Source organism: Moschus berezovskii, chromosome 11 (assembly GCF_049115385.1).
Source record: "Moschus berezovskii isolate FMDL1 chromosome 11, NW_MosBer_1.0, whole genome shotgun sequence".
Lineage (NCBI taxonomy): Eukaryota > Metazoa > Chordata > Mammalia > Artiodactyla > Moschidae > Moschus > Moschus berezovskii.
In genome coordinates this window covers 3,285,966-3,300,539 of record NC_142470.1, presented here as the reverse complement: position 1 = coordinate 3,300,539, position 14,574 = coordinate 3,285,966, and the positions used below count along the sequence as shown (strand labels likewise).

The following is a 14,574-nucleotide window of genomic DNA, read 5'->3' as shown; positions in this document are numbered from 1 at the left end:
CTGGTGCCCCCTGAGTCTCCCATGCTTGGGCGCTGACCGCTGCCACCTCCCAGGCTTCACCCCCACCCCCTGCCCCTCCCCAGCTAGCCCTCGGGCACTGCTCCTACCCTCCCCTGGCCAGCTTCCTTCTTTGTGGTCACTGTGCCTGCCTGCCTTCCTCAGGCCTCCCTGATTCCCAAAATCAAGGCCCACCACCTCCACCACCAACACGCCAACTCGCCCAGAAAGCGGGGAGGGAGGCTAGGCCAGGCAGCCTGTGGAAGCCATGGAAGGTGGGCCTCCCCGAGGCTCGGGCATGGTGAGGACAAACCTGGGACGGTGCTGCCCACTGGCACCGGCTCCCTGTGAAGCTGGCACGCCCAAGAGGGGTCTCCCTTCTGGCCAGAGAGCATCGCCCCACCCGAGCCTCAGCCAGGCTTCATCCAACAAACCGCACCTCCTGAGGGTCTCCAGTATGTCTCGAGAGCCAAGGCTTTTGTGAAGGTTCTACCGACTCTGCCATCAGAAGCTAAACCCCGAGAGGACTCGGGTTGGTTTTTCCTGATACATCAAGCCCCCCACAATTCCAGGGTTGGCAGCGAGGCCACCCTGTCATGGACCTGCAGCTCCCCTTCCAGGGGCGCTTTCTGGCCACCCTGGCTGTGGGAGAGGACGTGACCCTCCTCATCACAGGAGTCAGGGAAGCCTTCCCTCAGTAAAGATAAATAAGAACGTGGGTCTCATTTTTCCAATTGCTTTTCGGCTAAACAAGAACCGTAACTTGGGTTTTCTGCCAGTATTTCTCCTGCGGGTGTCTTCTCTGAAACGAAGTGCACACTGTATGCACACGGCCACTCCGGCCCAGGAGGGCGTGGCCTGTCTTACAAGGACCATACGCACTTGGTTGTTGAGTGCAGCCTCACGACCCTCACCAGGCCCTCCTCGCCCAGCACTGATCTGATCTCGCCACCGCCAAGCCCCAAGGCCAGGCACCAGAAGTGGAACCCCTGGCCTCTGGGCACGGACGGACCCCTATGGTCCAGCACAGTGACTCCTTCTCCCGCTTGGCAATGGCTGCTTTTAAGTTTCCCACTGTACTTATGAAAAAAACGGCATCTGTGGTGTTTCGGGCTTGTTATATCCTCTAAAAAAAGGTATAAACTTTTTGAGCTTTAAACAATCACACCATCAACATGTTAAAAAAATAAGTTTAATGCAGGTGGCTCATTTCATAAAGAATCTCACAGGCACCGAGGATGCCGGGCAGCGTGCCCGCACCACTGCAGCCCCCAGCCCCGCGGGCACAGGCCCACCTGGGGGCTCAGAGTGACACGAGTCAACACAAAAAGAAGCTTTCAGGGAACAGTGGGACTTAGTGCAAAAGATTCTCTGCAGCACTGGGAAGTGGGGTCCACGCCGATCGGCTCCGCGCCTGCCATCCAGGTAACTCAGACAGACTCGCTCCCCACTCCCCTTGAGGAGCCCACTGCTGACCTTGAGTGGACAACTGCCCGACAGAAGCTGACTACAAATAAAAAAGCACGGCGTGCAGCCAAGTTATTTTTTGCTTTCTTTACCTGATTTGGGTTTTTCTTCCAGCAGCACACAACTGCCCCGACAGCCTCCCTGGCCACTAGGCAGCCTGGCCAGAGGGGGCTGAAGGGGCCACTGCCCGTGCCTGGGGCTGTGGGGACAACTTGGGGTGGAGCAGCATTAGCCTGCCTGTTGCCCTCCCGTCTGAGGCGCTAAGTCCCGCCTCTGGCCGTTGTCCCAGCTAAATCATTCAGAGCGCCCCTGGCCTGCTTATGGCCCAAGGCCACCCTGGCCTCATCTGAAGGAGGTGGGGGAGGAAAGGGGCGAGACTCTAGCCCTTTGGTATGTTCTATCTGCAACTGGAACCGCCCTGGCCCACAGTCACTCTTGCTCTGTACTCCCAGCTGCTCCAACAGCTGCCGAGGCATGAACAAGGGCCGAAAGTCCCTCACTTGGTGGTCCAGCCTGGTGTATCCACGACTCCAAGAGCTGTTTCTTAACGCACAGCACTTGGGCCACCTCTGATATCTGCTCCTGACATACACGTCTTAATCCTGGAAGTTCCCTCCAGGGAAGAGGCTGAACCCCGCACCACCCCACCCCCACCAAAGCCAGAAACACACTGAGTTGCCCGCCTCAGAAAGTCACACTTGAAGAGATGACGTCATCTGGCTGACATTCTCAGCAGACCTGCCCGGGAGGAAGACAGGCGTGCCCTGGAACCAACACGCCCCCTCCTGATCTAGCAACCTGCCAAGTGAACCCAGGTGGCACGGAAGCCGGGTCAGGGACTCAGGACACCTTACAGGGTAACGTATGGAGGACAGTGTGTGGGCTGAGCCAGGACTTGGTGGCCCAGGGCGGAGTGAAGAACTTGGTGGCAGTGTGGGGCGTCAGCTCGTGGAGCCGGACGCTTCCCTAAGGCTGGCGCAGGGGCTGCGGGGCGCACAGGAGGGGACAGGGCAGCTGGGAGAAGTCCCCTCCAGGTCTGCACCTGGGCACCTCACCCCTCCCAGGGGCCTCTCACACCAACAACGGTGATGCCGGTGTCCTGAAGAGGGGACAGGAACCCGGGCTCTCCAAGTGCAGACTGGACCGACAGGTCCCCTCTGGAACTGCTGGGCAAGTGCAGGCGGAACCACAAGCGGATGGCCCGGGGGATGTTACGCCAAAAGCACAGAGAACGGCTGAAGCAGGGACCAGCAGAAGCGAGGGTGCCAGCGTCCCCTTCACAGAAGTCTCCGCTCTTTCCGGTCCGAGCCAGAGACTCCAGCGCGCAGGGAGGTCGCTCCTCTGGGACGGGGCGGAAGGGGCCCTGACCGATCCCGGCAGGAAAAGCACCCCTCGCAGGTGCAGCTACAGCCAGATCGCCATCAGCCGCCCCCAGATGAGCCCGCGGCACCCTCACATGTCCACGAAGACCATGAAGCACCAGCCCAGGCCCCCGACCAGCAGCATGGTCACGTGGATGCCGTAGACCAGCAGCTCGTTGAGGAGGCGGAAGTCCACGCGCCTGCGGCCCAGCAGCAGCAGCAGCGCCGACAGCTTGAGCTGAAAGCGCAGCAGGACGCGGACGCCCAGGTACTGCAGGCAGAAGAGCGCGGCCAGCGCGCCCCACAGCGCGGCCGTGAAGAGGCTGCAGCTGAAGTACAGCAGGAAGCGGATGAAGCCGTAGAGCCAGCGCGCCCGGACGTACACGTCGAAGTTGTTGTACTTGGTGCGGGCCGGGCGGGAGGCGCGCGCCGGGCCGCAGGCGGCGTGCAGGCAGGTGGTGTGCGGGCCGTGGAAGGAGCGCACCCGCCGGGGGATGGGCATGACCGGCATCGGGTCCGGGCGGCGGCGGCGCTAGCTCGCGGCAGCGGCGGCGGAGTCCCGGCGGCGGTCAGCATAGGCGTCGTGGGCGCCTGGGCCTGGGCGGCCGAGGCTGAGCACCAGAGGAGGCGGGGGCCTGCAGGGAGAGGGACACGAAGGGGAGCCGGGTCAGCCAGGACCTGGCTAGGGCTAGGGCTGCCGGGAGACCGAGTCTGGGACTGGAGAGCCACTGAGTTATCGTTTTCAAAAGGCTGAGGACACTCCGAAGGTACTCGCAATCACGTGGGAACCAAAATTCCACCAGTGACATCAGGAAGAAGGGTCAGGACAGCAAGGCGCAGACCCCCCCCACCCCCAGTGCTAAAAGGAGAGAAAAGGCCAATAGAAACCCCGGCTAACTTCCCCATCCCCAGAGGCTTGGCGAGTCCCCGGCAGTGGACTCAGCGTCTGGCTTTTAACTGGGATGCCCAAGGCTGCCTGCACTTCTGTGGCTGCTTTATCCAGGGAGAATAAGCCCCTGGGTGGCAACCAGCACGGGACAGGAAGAGGGAGAGGGTGCCCACTGAGCTGACTGGGTCACTCTCTTTAGCAACTTGACAGGCCAAGTGCTGGGGATCAGGCAGCTGGCACAGGGCTCTGGGCTCCCCTCCTGGCGCCTGAACCCCGGTGCTGTCCTTCACCCGGAGGATAACCTTGGGCAGGTCACCTCACCCTCTGAGACCATTCCTGCTCTGCACCATGGGGATGCCAGCAGCACTGGGCTCCCAGGGGTGCTGTAGGAAGCAAGCATTACTGGGCAAAGGCTGCCCATGCCTGGCAGAGGAGGAGATGGCAGCCCAGGGCTGGCCAGTGGTGCCATTGCAGGTCATGGGACTGGACCACCAGAGAGGAGAAAATAGCAAGTGGCTCTCTGGCTTTGCCTAGCAACTGCCGTTTATAGCTGTGCCTGGGTCGTGGATGGAAAACACAGAACTGGAAGTACAGGCTGCGTAAAATCGGAGCGGCAAAGTTGACGACAGGCTCCGGGGAGGCGCTGCCTAGGGCATCGGCCTCCCATCACGTGGCATGCAGCCTGGGGGCCTGCAGAGGGGCTGGTGCTAGCTAGCTCCCTCTCCGGCCGCCCACGTGCTGCTCTGGCCAGAGCGGGAGGAAAGGGGAGGCCGGGCGCGTCCACCCTCCCCTGCTCACAGGCCCAGCCCTGCCCGCAGGCTGCGGCCAGAACCAGGTCTGACAGCATCTGATGGTACTTAGACGTCGGTGCTCCTGCGGGGTCGCAGCCGGGGGCGGGCTGCTAGCCATCCTCCCGTTGCCCACCTGGCCGCGGGCAACGGGTCTGCGCCACGGGCTTCCAGGCGGGGGGCCGAGGCAACACCCACGCGTCCCCCAACCCCCGCCCACTCAGCGCTAGGCCCTCGACCCCCAGAGGCACCCCTGGGAGCCGCCCCCGCGCCGCCCCGCCGGGGCATCCCCACCCGCTCACCGGCTGCCCTCTCCGCGCCGGCGTCCCGAGCCGCGCGGCCCCCTGTCCCTCGGGGCTCCTGGAGCAGGGCGGCCGCATGGTGCCGACGGTGCGGCCGGGACCCTCACGAGTCCCGGCCCGGGGCCGCCCCGAAGGGCCAGGGGCTCCCGCGCCCGGCGGCTGGCGGCGTTTGGCCCAGCGTGGGAGCCGTAGCGCCGTCCCTCTGCGGCCACCGTAGGACTTTCCTCACACACACCCCCACCCTCCGCCCGCGCCGAAACCGACAGCACCTCCCTTCCCCCTTTTCGGCGTCGACCCCGAGCGCCCGGAACTCGGCTCTTGCCCCCTGAGCGTAAGTGCGTGCGTGCGTGCGTGCGTACGCGCCCGGCGCGCGGCCCGTGACGTACCCCCGGACAACACCGCCCAGGTACCCGGTCGGCGCTTCGGCCCGTCCTGCGCAGGCGCAGATAGGGGCTCTGCGCATCGGCGCCCCCCCTCCACCCACCGCAGCTCCTCTGCGCATGCGCTTCTGTGCGTCAGGCTGCGGGCAGTGCGCATTCGCGCGCGTTGGGATGGTCCTGCAGTCTGTAAAGAGCCCCGGCTTGCGGTGCTGCTGGCGTCGGCCCCGGCCGTGCGTGTCTGCCGTCTGGCCAGTCTGGAGCGGTCTGGGGACACCACCCACGGTCCCCAAATGTAGGGAGTCAGGGCGGACTGGTTGACACCACCCATAGATGTCAGGGTCCCATGGAGGGACCCACAGAGAGTTCTGGAAAGGGAGGATGTCGGTGTAGACGTGTTTAAGTATTTTAATCCGGTCGAGGTCAGGGTAGGGGAAACTTAACGCTCCTTGGATGCAGTTGGCAAGTTCCCCCAGCCTGAATTCTGTCGGGTGTGGAGAATCCGTTTCCACAGGTGGAAAAAACTGGTTGCACCCGCAGTGCCTGGGGTCCTGGTCTTGGTGGTGGCTTTTGCCGCCGGGTGCTCTAGTAGAGGCCAGTTCCTCGGGCATCCTTCACAGAAGACAGTTGGGTGTTGACCTCCCCTTGGCTGACCCTCCAGGGCCGGAGCCCTTACCTGCCAACGCTGTCACCCGGCATGCAAGTCCTGACCCCAACCAGCCCTCACCCCGCCCTGTCCTAAGGGTGGAGCGCGGTGCTTGGGGACAGGCGTGGTTCTATCCCTTCAGCTGCCGCTCTGCTGGTGAGGACAGTCTGACCGGGCCATGGTGGAGCGGGGAGGAAGGGGCCCAGATCAGGCCAGGGGGCAGCAGGAGAGGATGGGAGAGCAGAAGGGTATTGTAAGAAGGGATTATTAAACTGCGTCTTCTCTGTGACCGGCCCTCTGCAGTTGATCCCTGCTTTGTACCCTAACCGAGGGTGCTGGTTTTCTTCCCCAGACCCGGGTCCAGCCCTGTCCCTTGGAGACGCCCTGTCCAGGCCCCCTCCTCAGCCCTGTGAGGAGGCCCCATTGCTCCTGTCCTTGACTTGTCCCTTCACACTAGCTTTTTCTGTCCCTCTGCCTGTCCTCCACCCGGTGAGCTCCTATTCACCCTTTAAAACCGCAGTCACTATCCCCACCTCTAGGAAGCCGCCTCCAACTGTGTGCCACTCCTTCCCTAGCCCCCCACCTTGGTGGGAGTTAGTGGTTCTGACTAATCTCAACCATCCCCTTTCTCCACCTCAAAAACTCGAAGATCCGTTGACAGATTGGCCTCTCCCCTGGCTCAGTTTCCTTACCACAGGCCACATGGTAAGATAGCTGTCTCTCCACGTCGTGATCTAGTCCACACACGCACACGATTAAACTCCAGAAGCTTCACAAACTACTTCTCCTGACCACACGTTCTGCTCCATTCTGCTTCATTCAGCAGACGGGCTGGACGCCACCGTATCTGCAGCCCGACCACTGCCAGGTTGGGAGCCACGAGGACGAAGATGAGGCTGTGTCCTCAGGGCCAGCTCAGTGGCAGGGCCGGGGGAGACCCCCGACGTGTGCTGCGATTTTTCGCAGGCAGCCCCTGGCAGGGGTGGGGGGGTGGGCGTCTAGCGGGGGTTCCCTCATGTTGCCATCTTCCCGGGCACCCCTCTCTCCCTGCTCCCCCGCCCCCACGTCAGGAGACATCTGTGATGTGGGCAGTGGCCGGGCGCCACCTGCTGGAACAGTACATGTGGTGTCCCAGAGCCAGGCCTGAGACCTAGTGAAGGGTCCAAGAAGGGCCTGAGTCCATTGGGGCTTTGAGCTGTAAACCAGGGCACCGAGGGCCGAGTCCCAGCAGCTCCCGGTCGTCTGTGGAGCTGCGGTGGAGCTGAGTAGCCTCCTGCCACAGAGGCCCATTGGCCCGCAAACCCTCTACTCTCTGCCTTTGCAGAAACCTAGTTTGCCCCTGCTTTAAACAAGCATTTGTCACACGGCTCACAGGTAATGGTAAACGTGCAGACTGCTAGGTTGGGATGGTATTAGCCCCCACCCTCCACTGTCCCTGTGCTTGCTGGGGAGCAAGGATCTGGTCACTTCAGGGGCCAGGCATGGAGTGACTCTTTGCCACCCAGGATGGTAGAGGCTGAGTGACCCCTGACATCAGGCTGCTCTGGTGTGGGGAGGGACTGACCTCTCTGCAGTCATGTTGTAACTGTCCAGTCCTCAGGCAGGGCCGGTGTGACCTCCCACCCCGAGACGGTGGGTTCAGTCCTCACGAGGGTCCCAACAGCGTACTCAGGTGTGTTAGCCTTCAGCGATTGGGTAATCCTTGTGAGCAGTCCTGCAGTCGTCAAGAGACAGACTACCATATGACCCATCAATGCCAATCCTGAGCATATAGGCGGACAGACTCTTAATTCAAAAAGATACCTGCACCTCAATGTTCATAGCAGCACTCCTCATGATAGCCAAGACATGGAAACAACTGAATGTCCATCGACAGGAATGGATACGGAAAATGTGGTGTATATACACGGTCATGAAAAAGAATGGCATGCCATTTGCAGCAACATGGATGGACCTAGAGATGATCATACCAAGTCAGACAGAGAAAGATGCCATATGATGCGGAATCTAAAGTGTGACACAGTGAACCTGTCTGAGAAGCAGAAGCAGACTCAGGAATGTAGAGAACAGCCTGGTGGCTGCCAAGGGGGAGGGCGTCAGGAGAGGGCCGCAGTGGGAGGTTGGGGTCAGCTGATGGAAGCTCGTGTAGAGAGTGGCAGAACAGCAAGGTCCTACTGTACAGGACAGAGAACGGTAGTCAGTATCCGATGATAAATCATCATGGAAAATAATATTTTTTTAAAAAAGAATGTGTGAAAATGATTTTGTGCTCAAGGGAGTAAAACTGAAAACCACCACCACCAAAAAAAAAGAGTTGGAGTCGATGAATTCCACCCCCTCGGCTCTGGGCTGCCTTAGTGAACAGATCCTGAGGCCAAGTGACACTGTGTGATTCCAGGGCGGTGCAGCTTCATCCTCAGCCTCGGGGATGCTCTTGGAAGCCCCAGTGATGGCACCCTGAGACACAGGCCCACGTGGGGCACCAGGCCAGCCTGTCATGGGAGGCTCTGCCGAGCCCAGCCTTGGGGCATCCCCACGCAGGCATCAGACTGGTGAGTGGGTGGCTTCCTGGGGGATTTTAACCCCAGCCCTTTGGGTCACCTGTCCACTTGAGACTGCCCAGCTGAGCCCCCAGGTGGCACAGAGCAGGGAAGCCCTGTCTGTGCCCTGTGAGTGTAACAAAATGGGTGCTGTTTCACAGCACCAGGGTGAGGGGGTTGCTCACATCCCCCAGTGGTTTGAGCAAACACGTCATTTTAAATCCTCATCACCGCCTTCAAGGAAGTCGTCTCGCCTCCACCTTACAGATGGGGAAAGAGATCTTTTTGTTCGAGTCAGGCCTGACTCCCAAACCTGGGATGAACCCACCACCCACCCATGGCTAATACGTGGCACGCGCACTGGCCCATCTCCTCCAGACTCCCTGCAGGCATCGCTGTTGACCGGCGCTGGCCTCACTCCCTTGCTGGTCCTTGGTTACGGAATCCCAGCCTATCTGGGCGGCATCCCTCATCCCTGGTGTGACTGCTCCTTTATCCCCGTGAACCCAGAGAGGACACCCCTCTCCTCCAGGTGGACTCTGGCCAGTGTGTCACGAGGGCCAGCTGAGCCCCCAGTCACCACAGACGTGTGCATGCAGGTGTGTGCTCAGTCACATGTGACTGCAGCCCCGTGGACTGTAGCCCTCCAGGCTCCTCTGTCCATGGGATTCTCCAGGCAAGAACACTGGAGTGGGTTGCCATGCCCTTCTCCAGGAGATCTTCCTGACCCAGGGATTGAACCTGCGTCTCATGCATTGGCAGGCAGATTTTTTCACCACTGAGCCCCCAGGGACACCCCACCCAGACCCAGTGGATGGCATTTGCAGAGGGCAGTGCGGCGTCAGATCGTGCGCTGCTCCAGCCCCTTCCTGCATGCTTTGGCTCTGGGCCACCAGTTTCTAACTGTGGGCAAAGATCCTGTCCTCTGTGCTGCCGGCTTGTGTCTCCGAGGCAGTTGGGGAGGGGCGCAGGGCCCCCCCCCGCCTCGGCCCCCCCCGCTGACTCCCCCACCAGCTGTCTGTCCTCCATTCTTCTAAGGCCAAGGCTGGCATGAGCTGTCCACTGGGTCTCAGCGTGGTGGTGCCTGGCAGGGAGGCCTCCCGTGCCCACCCCTCCATCCCACCCCCTGTAGCCCCAGTGCCTGGCCCACCGCAGGCCCAGTGCTGCTTGCGTTGGTTGGTTGATGAAGTGCCTGCCCTGTACTGGGCATTCAAAACTGGGGATACAGGTTGGGGGGGAAGTGGCCTCAGCCTGGCATCGCCCAGTGACATCCGTGGGCAGAGTCCACGCGGTGCTGCCAGGGTCTGAGCTCCCAGACTGGGACTCAGCCTCTCACGGTGGGAAGAAGGAGACCACACAGCCCGGCGTCTTGGTGGCCTCGGTTTCCTCCCGGGCAGCATGGCTGCCGCCTCATGGACGTGCCCTCCTAAGACCCAGACTCAGGCCAAGAAGCCGGCAGGGAAGGCACGCGTTCAAGGTCAGCGCTCACAGTGGTTTGGCCGCTTCCTGCACCCACAGCCCCAGTCTCCGGCCCAGGCTGTATTTTCTCCAGTGCTAATTTCACAAAAGACACAGCTCACACTCCTGTTGATTGAACAGTTTTGTGCTGACAGGAGGGAAGATTGGTGGCAGAGTTATCATCCCCCGGAGCGTGGGCGATTTGTCTGGCTCGGAGGAGCCCCGGTGGGGTGGATATGTTTTATGGCGGGCCCAGAAGACAAACACAGGCATTTATATGTCACTTGTTGCAATATAAATGCTAACTTGTACTTCGTTCAAAACTTTTAATGAATTGTATACATTCCAGAAGATTTATAGGGTGAATGCAATGGCTCAAAATGTTACTTTTAACATATTTGTCAGTTTGGCAACAGCACCAAAAAAATCTGGAGGATATTGCATTCAGAAATAAATCATAAATAGATGCATCTTAAAAGAGGTTTATTTTGGTCGTTAATGGTTGATGGGCCCCCCAGTGCAGGATTTAAAGGTAAATTATGCAAAATCAAAAATAAACCTTATAATACTTCATCAAACATGCATAAAACTGTCAGGCCCAAATAAATTCTCTCAATTAACTTGCTTCAGATTGTGATTGCATTTGCTAATTTAATCAGCTCCAGAATAATCTGGAGGCCCAGAAATGATGGATGGCTGTGTGTGCACGCCCCAGGGAGCAGGGCAGAGCCAGCCCCAGCCTGGACAGGACTGGGAGGTCAGGGCCCACCTCTCCCACTGGGCGGCCTTTCCCATCCCCATCTTGGGGGCTGAGCCCGTCAGCCAGGCCCTCTGCTCACGTCCCCGTTAGTTGCTGCCCTGGGGCTGCGGTGGTGGCCTTCCCGTGTGTCACCTGGATGGCCGGGCCTGGAAGTCGCCACCAGGAGCCACACCCACTCTGGTCTGGCCTGGCTCCAGAAGCCCTGGCACTCATGTCCTCGGTGTGGATGCCGGCTCCTTCTCGTCTTTTCTAGAACAAAGGGAAGTGGGACAGACTGGGAATGGTTCTCTCAGAGTCGCCCATTCCTCCCTCTGATTCTTGATTAAACGGAGGTTTTTGAATTAAACTGTGTTTTACCCATTTCGTGGGGGAGGGTGGCAGCAGGCCAGTCAGGTGGGGGTGAACCTATGCCCTGGGCCTGGGCCTGAAGGGGGAGGAGGTGTCCTCTGCTCGAGGCCTGACCCAAGGCAGGCACAGAGCTGAGCTCACCAAGCGCGCCGTGCAGTGCTGACCAGGCGGTCCTGTCTCCCCATCACTTTGCTTCCCGTCTAACGGAGCTGTGTGCCCGTTTCTTTTGGTACCTGCCAGAGACCATCTCATCCAACGCGACCATCCAGACTGGAGAAGTCACCAAGGAGACCTCCACAAAGCTTGTGCTTTAAGGGAGGACCGTAGCTTTGTGGAGGGACTTTCTTTCTTGTAAAATCTGGTGAGTCTGTTTCAACCAGAACCACACCTGCTTCTTGTGTAATTCTGGCAGATGAGAAAGGAAAGCACACGGACACACAGAGAGAGAGGGGAGGCTCAAGTGTACCTGTGGAGCTGGACAGGGACGAGTGGGTCACTCAGGGCTTCAGTCTGAGCTCCTGACTGATGCCCGGACCTCGGGACCCCACCTCGGGACCCCCACATCACCCCAGAGCCCCATGTTTTGGCCGAGGGCCTCTCTTAACCATCAGCACACTCTGTCTCCCCTGCTTCCCTGGCTGCCCTGTTGGGTCCCTTGAGGACCAGCCTGGCTGTGCCCTGGGACACAGGACACACTGTGTTCCTTGGCGCCTGCTTTCCACCAGCAAAGTACTCTAGTATTTTATTCTTCAAAAGTGGGATTCTGTTGGGTACCTGGGTTTGCATCCTGCCACCAGTCCATCCTGAATGAAATCAAGCCTGAGTGTGAATTGGCAGAGCTGAGGCTGAAGCTGAAGCTCCAATACTTTGGCCACCTGATGCGAAGAGCTGACTCCTTAAAAAGACCCTGATGCTGGGAGAGACTGAAGGCAGGAGGAGAAGGGAGTGACAGAGGATGAGATGATTGGATGGCGTCACCAACTCTGGGAGATAATGAAAGACAGGGAAGCTTGGCGTGCTGCAGTCCGTGGGGGCCGCAAAGAGTCAGACACGACTGAGTGGCTGAACAACTCTCCCACTTGGCCTGTCATAAGGACCGTTTTCCACAACAGTGGACACTCGTCATAGATCTGGGGCCCCGTGTATTCCAGCACATGACGTCCTGTCACTTACCTCATCATTCCTCTCTGACTGGACACGGGCACTGATGCCAGTGTTTTGGTATCATACACAGTTCTGTGATGGACACCCTGGCACACAAAGCATTTCATCTTCCCTTGGGACGGAGCGCTGATGCTGGCCAACTTCTTAGGGCCCCTGACAATTGTCGTGGCTGGACCCCTGCTGTCTCTGCAGCCACAGGAGAGTGAGGGGCAGGGTTCTGGGCGGGTGGCGGGGGATCCCCACCTGAGGCCCTGCCTCTGCCACCCCTCACCTGCTCTTGCCGATGCAGACGCAGGCTCCTGAGAATGGGGTCATGTTTGTTGTTATTTAGTCACTCACTAGTGTCCAACTCTGCGACCCGCTGGACTGAAGCCTGCCAGGCTCCTCTGTCCATGGGATTTCCCAGGCAAGAATACGGGAGGGGGTTGCCATTACCTTCTCCAGGGGGTCTTTCCCACCCAGGGATCGAACCTGAGTCTCCTACATTTCAGCCAGAATCTTTACCGCAAACCCCAGAGTGTCCATGCCTCGGAGGAAAGCTGCAAGCTGCCTGTCCTGGGGGCTTCAGAGGAGTGGGCTTCCGTAGAAGCACAAAGGGTGGCAGTCTGAGACACGGCAAGGGGGACACTTATGTGGAACACAGTGTCTGAGCTCAGGATGGTCTCAGCAAATTCACTGAGGGCCACTGAGGTCAAAGAACAGCGTGCCTCCTGGACAGTCTGCCCGTAGGGCACCAAGCACACTCAGCAAAAGACGGGGACCCTGGAAAACATTGTGCTCAGTGAAATGAGTCAACACAAGAGACAAGGATTGTGTGATCCCACTCGTGTGAGGGCCCGGTGGCGCCTGTGGTAAGGAATCGGCCTGCAGAAAGAGACTGGGGCTCGATTCCTGGGTTGGAAAGACCTCCTGGAGGCGGGCACAGCAACCCACTCCAGTATTCTGGCCTGGAGAGTCCCATGGACCGAGGAGCCTGGCGGGCTACGGTCCATGGGGTCACAAAGAGTCTGACGTGACTGACCTGACTTAGCACACAGGCACGCACACGAGGAGTCACCCGTACAGAGACAGGAAGTGGGGCCAGGGCTGGGGGAAGGGAGCGGCCATGAGCGTTTAACAGGGACGGAGTGTCAGTTTGAGAAAGTTCTGGAAATGGATGGTGGTGATGGTGCAACAATGAGAATGGACTTGCTGCCATTGAACCGTGCACTTAAAAAGCGGCTAAGATCATAAATTCTGTGTTATGCATTTTTGATAATTTAGCGTATCCATATGCATCTAGGTTTTTTTCAGTTAATAACTATGTTATATGATGGACGGCCTTGTCCTGGTTTCCTTGCGGGTTTTTGGGCACGTGGGATCTTAGTTGCCCAGCCAGGGACTGAACCTGCTCCTGCTGCAGTGGAAGCTCAGAGTCCTAACCACTTGACTGATAGGAAATTCTCCTGTGTTGTGTATATTTTATCACAATAAAAAGGAAAAGAAAAAGAGAGGGGATAAAAAACATATATTCCTAAGTGCTTGAGTTTGCATAAGAAGCACCGGAAGAGTAAAACGGTTGGAGGGGCTGTCCCTGTGTGGATGGTGGGTTTGGGCCTGATGTCCCAGCCCTCACACAAGACCCCAGACCTCAGCCCTCACACCGCCGAGTGGGTGGCCTTGTGCGGATGTCCACTGAGGCGTGCATGCATCCCTGCCGTGTTAATGCCTTTCCAATTGACCTGTCCCTCCCCATCACACCAGATATCCTTCCAGACGTTTCCAGCGGACTCCTGCAGCTGTCTCCACTGGGACTCTGAGTTCCTTTCTGCACCTCTAGAAGCTCTCCAGCCCGGTCAAGCGTCCTAGACCTTCCAATCCTGCTGGGGTTTGAGAGTTTAGCACAAGGAAATAAACTAAAATGAACCTGGGGAGGGACAGAAGCTTCCGTCAACACTTGCCCCTGGAGGCAGGCTGGTCTGGGGGACCCCGGCCCCATCCAGCTTCCTGGCTGGCAGAAGCGGCAGCCCCTGCCTGGTGGTTCTCACCTGGCCAGGTTCCTCCTGGGGTCCCCTCTCCATGGAGACGCAAGGCTCCTGGACTCTGAGATTTCAGCATGGAGGCGCTGTGAGCAGTAAAAGGGTCCTAGGGACTGGCCTGTTGACCCTCCGGGAAGAACAGCAAAAGCTGTGTACCCCTTCCCCCTGCCACCACCCAGAAACTGCTCGTGGGTCCTGGGGACAGTGCCCCCCATGAAGGGACGCTTCTGAACCCATTGACCAAGCACTGGCGGGTCCAGAGCACCCTCAGGGCCTTCCTGTCCTGGCTGCATCTCTGGGGTCTCAGCACGCATGGAGCACCCTCCTCCGTCAGGGGTGGGGGTATGACGTGCACACATCAGCTGTTATCAGTGCCTGGCTGACACTGAGGTGGACCAGGGCACCTCCCTCCATCACCTCCATCCCCCTGTCCAAAGGCCCTGAGAGCCATGCTGCCTG

At 59.1% G+C, this 14,574-nt stretch overlaps 1 protein-coding gene across 2 annotated transcripts; it reads right to left on the bottom strand.

Annotated features, from left to right (window-relative positions):
* Positions 1–1,171: 1,171 nt before the first annotated feature.
* TMEM250 (transmembrane protein 250) lies at positions 1,172–5,250 on the bottom strand. 2 transcript variants are annotated; one of them, XM_055400559.2, is made up of 2 exons: positions 5,191–5,250; positions 1,172–3,460 (listed from the first exon to the last, which is right to left on the bottom strand). In XM_055400559.2, the coding sequence occupies exon 2, from the start codon at positions 3,334–3,336 to the stop codon at positions 2,917–2,919; it is 420 nt and encodes a 139-aa protein (XP_055256534.1). In that variant the 5' UTR covers positions 3,337–3,460; positions 5,191–5,250; the 3' UTR covers positions 1,172–2,916. The 2 variants fall into 2 exon arrangements, with proteins under 2 accessions (XP_055256534.1, XP_055256532.1); XM_055400557.2 differs by lacking the exon at positions 5,191–5,250 and adding an exon at positions 4,805–5,106.
* Positions 5,251–14,574: the final 9,324 nt, after the last annotated feature.

Coding starts and splice junctions, on each gene's coding strand:
- TMEM250 (XM_055400559.2), bottom strand. CDS start 3,336: ATGCCGGTCATGCCCATCCCCCGGCGGGTGCGCTCCTTCCACGGCCCG.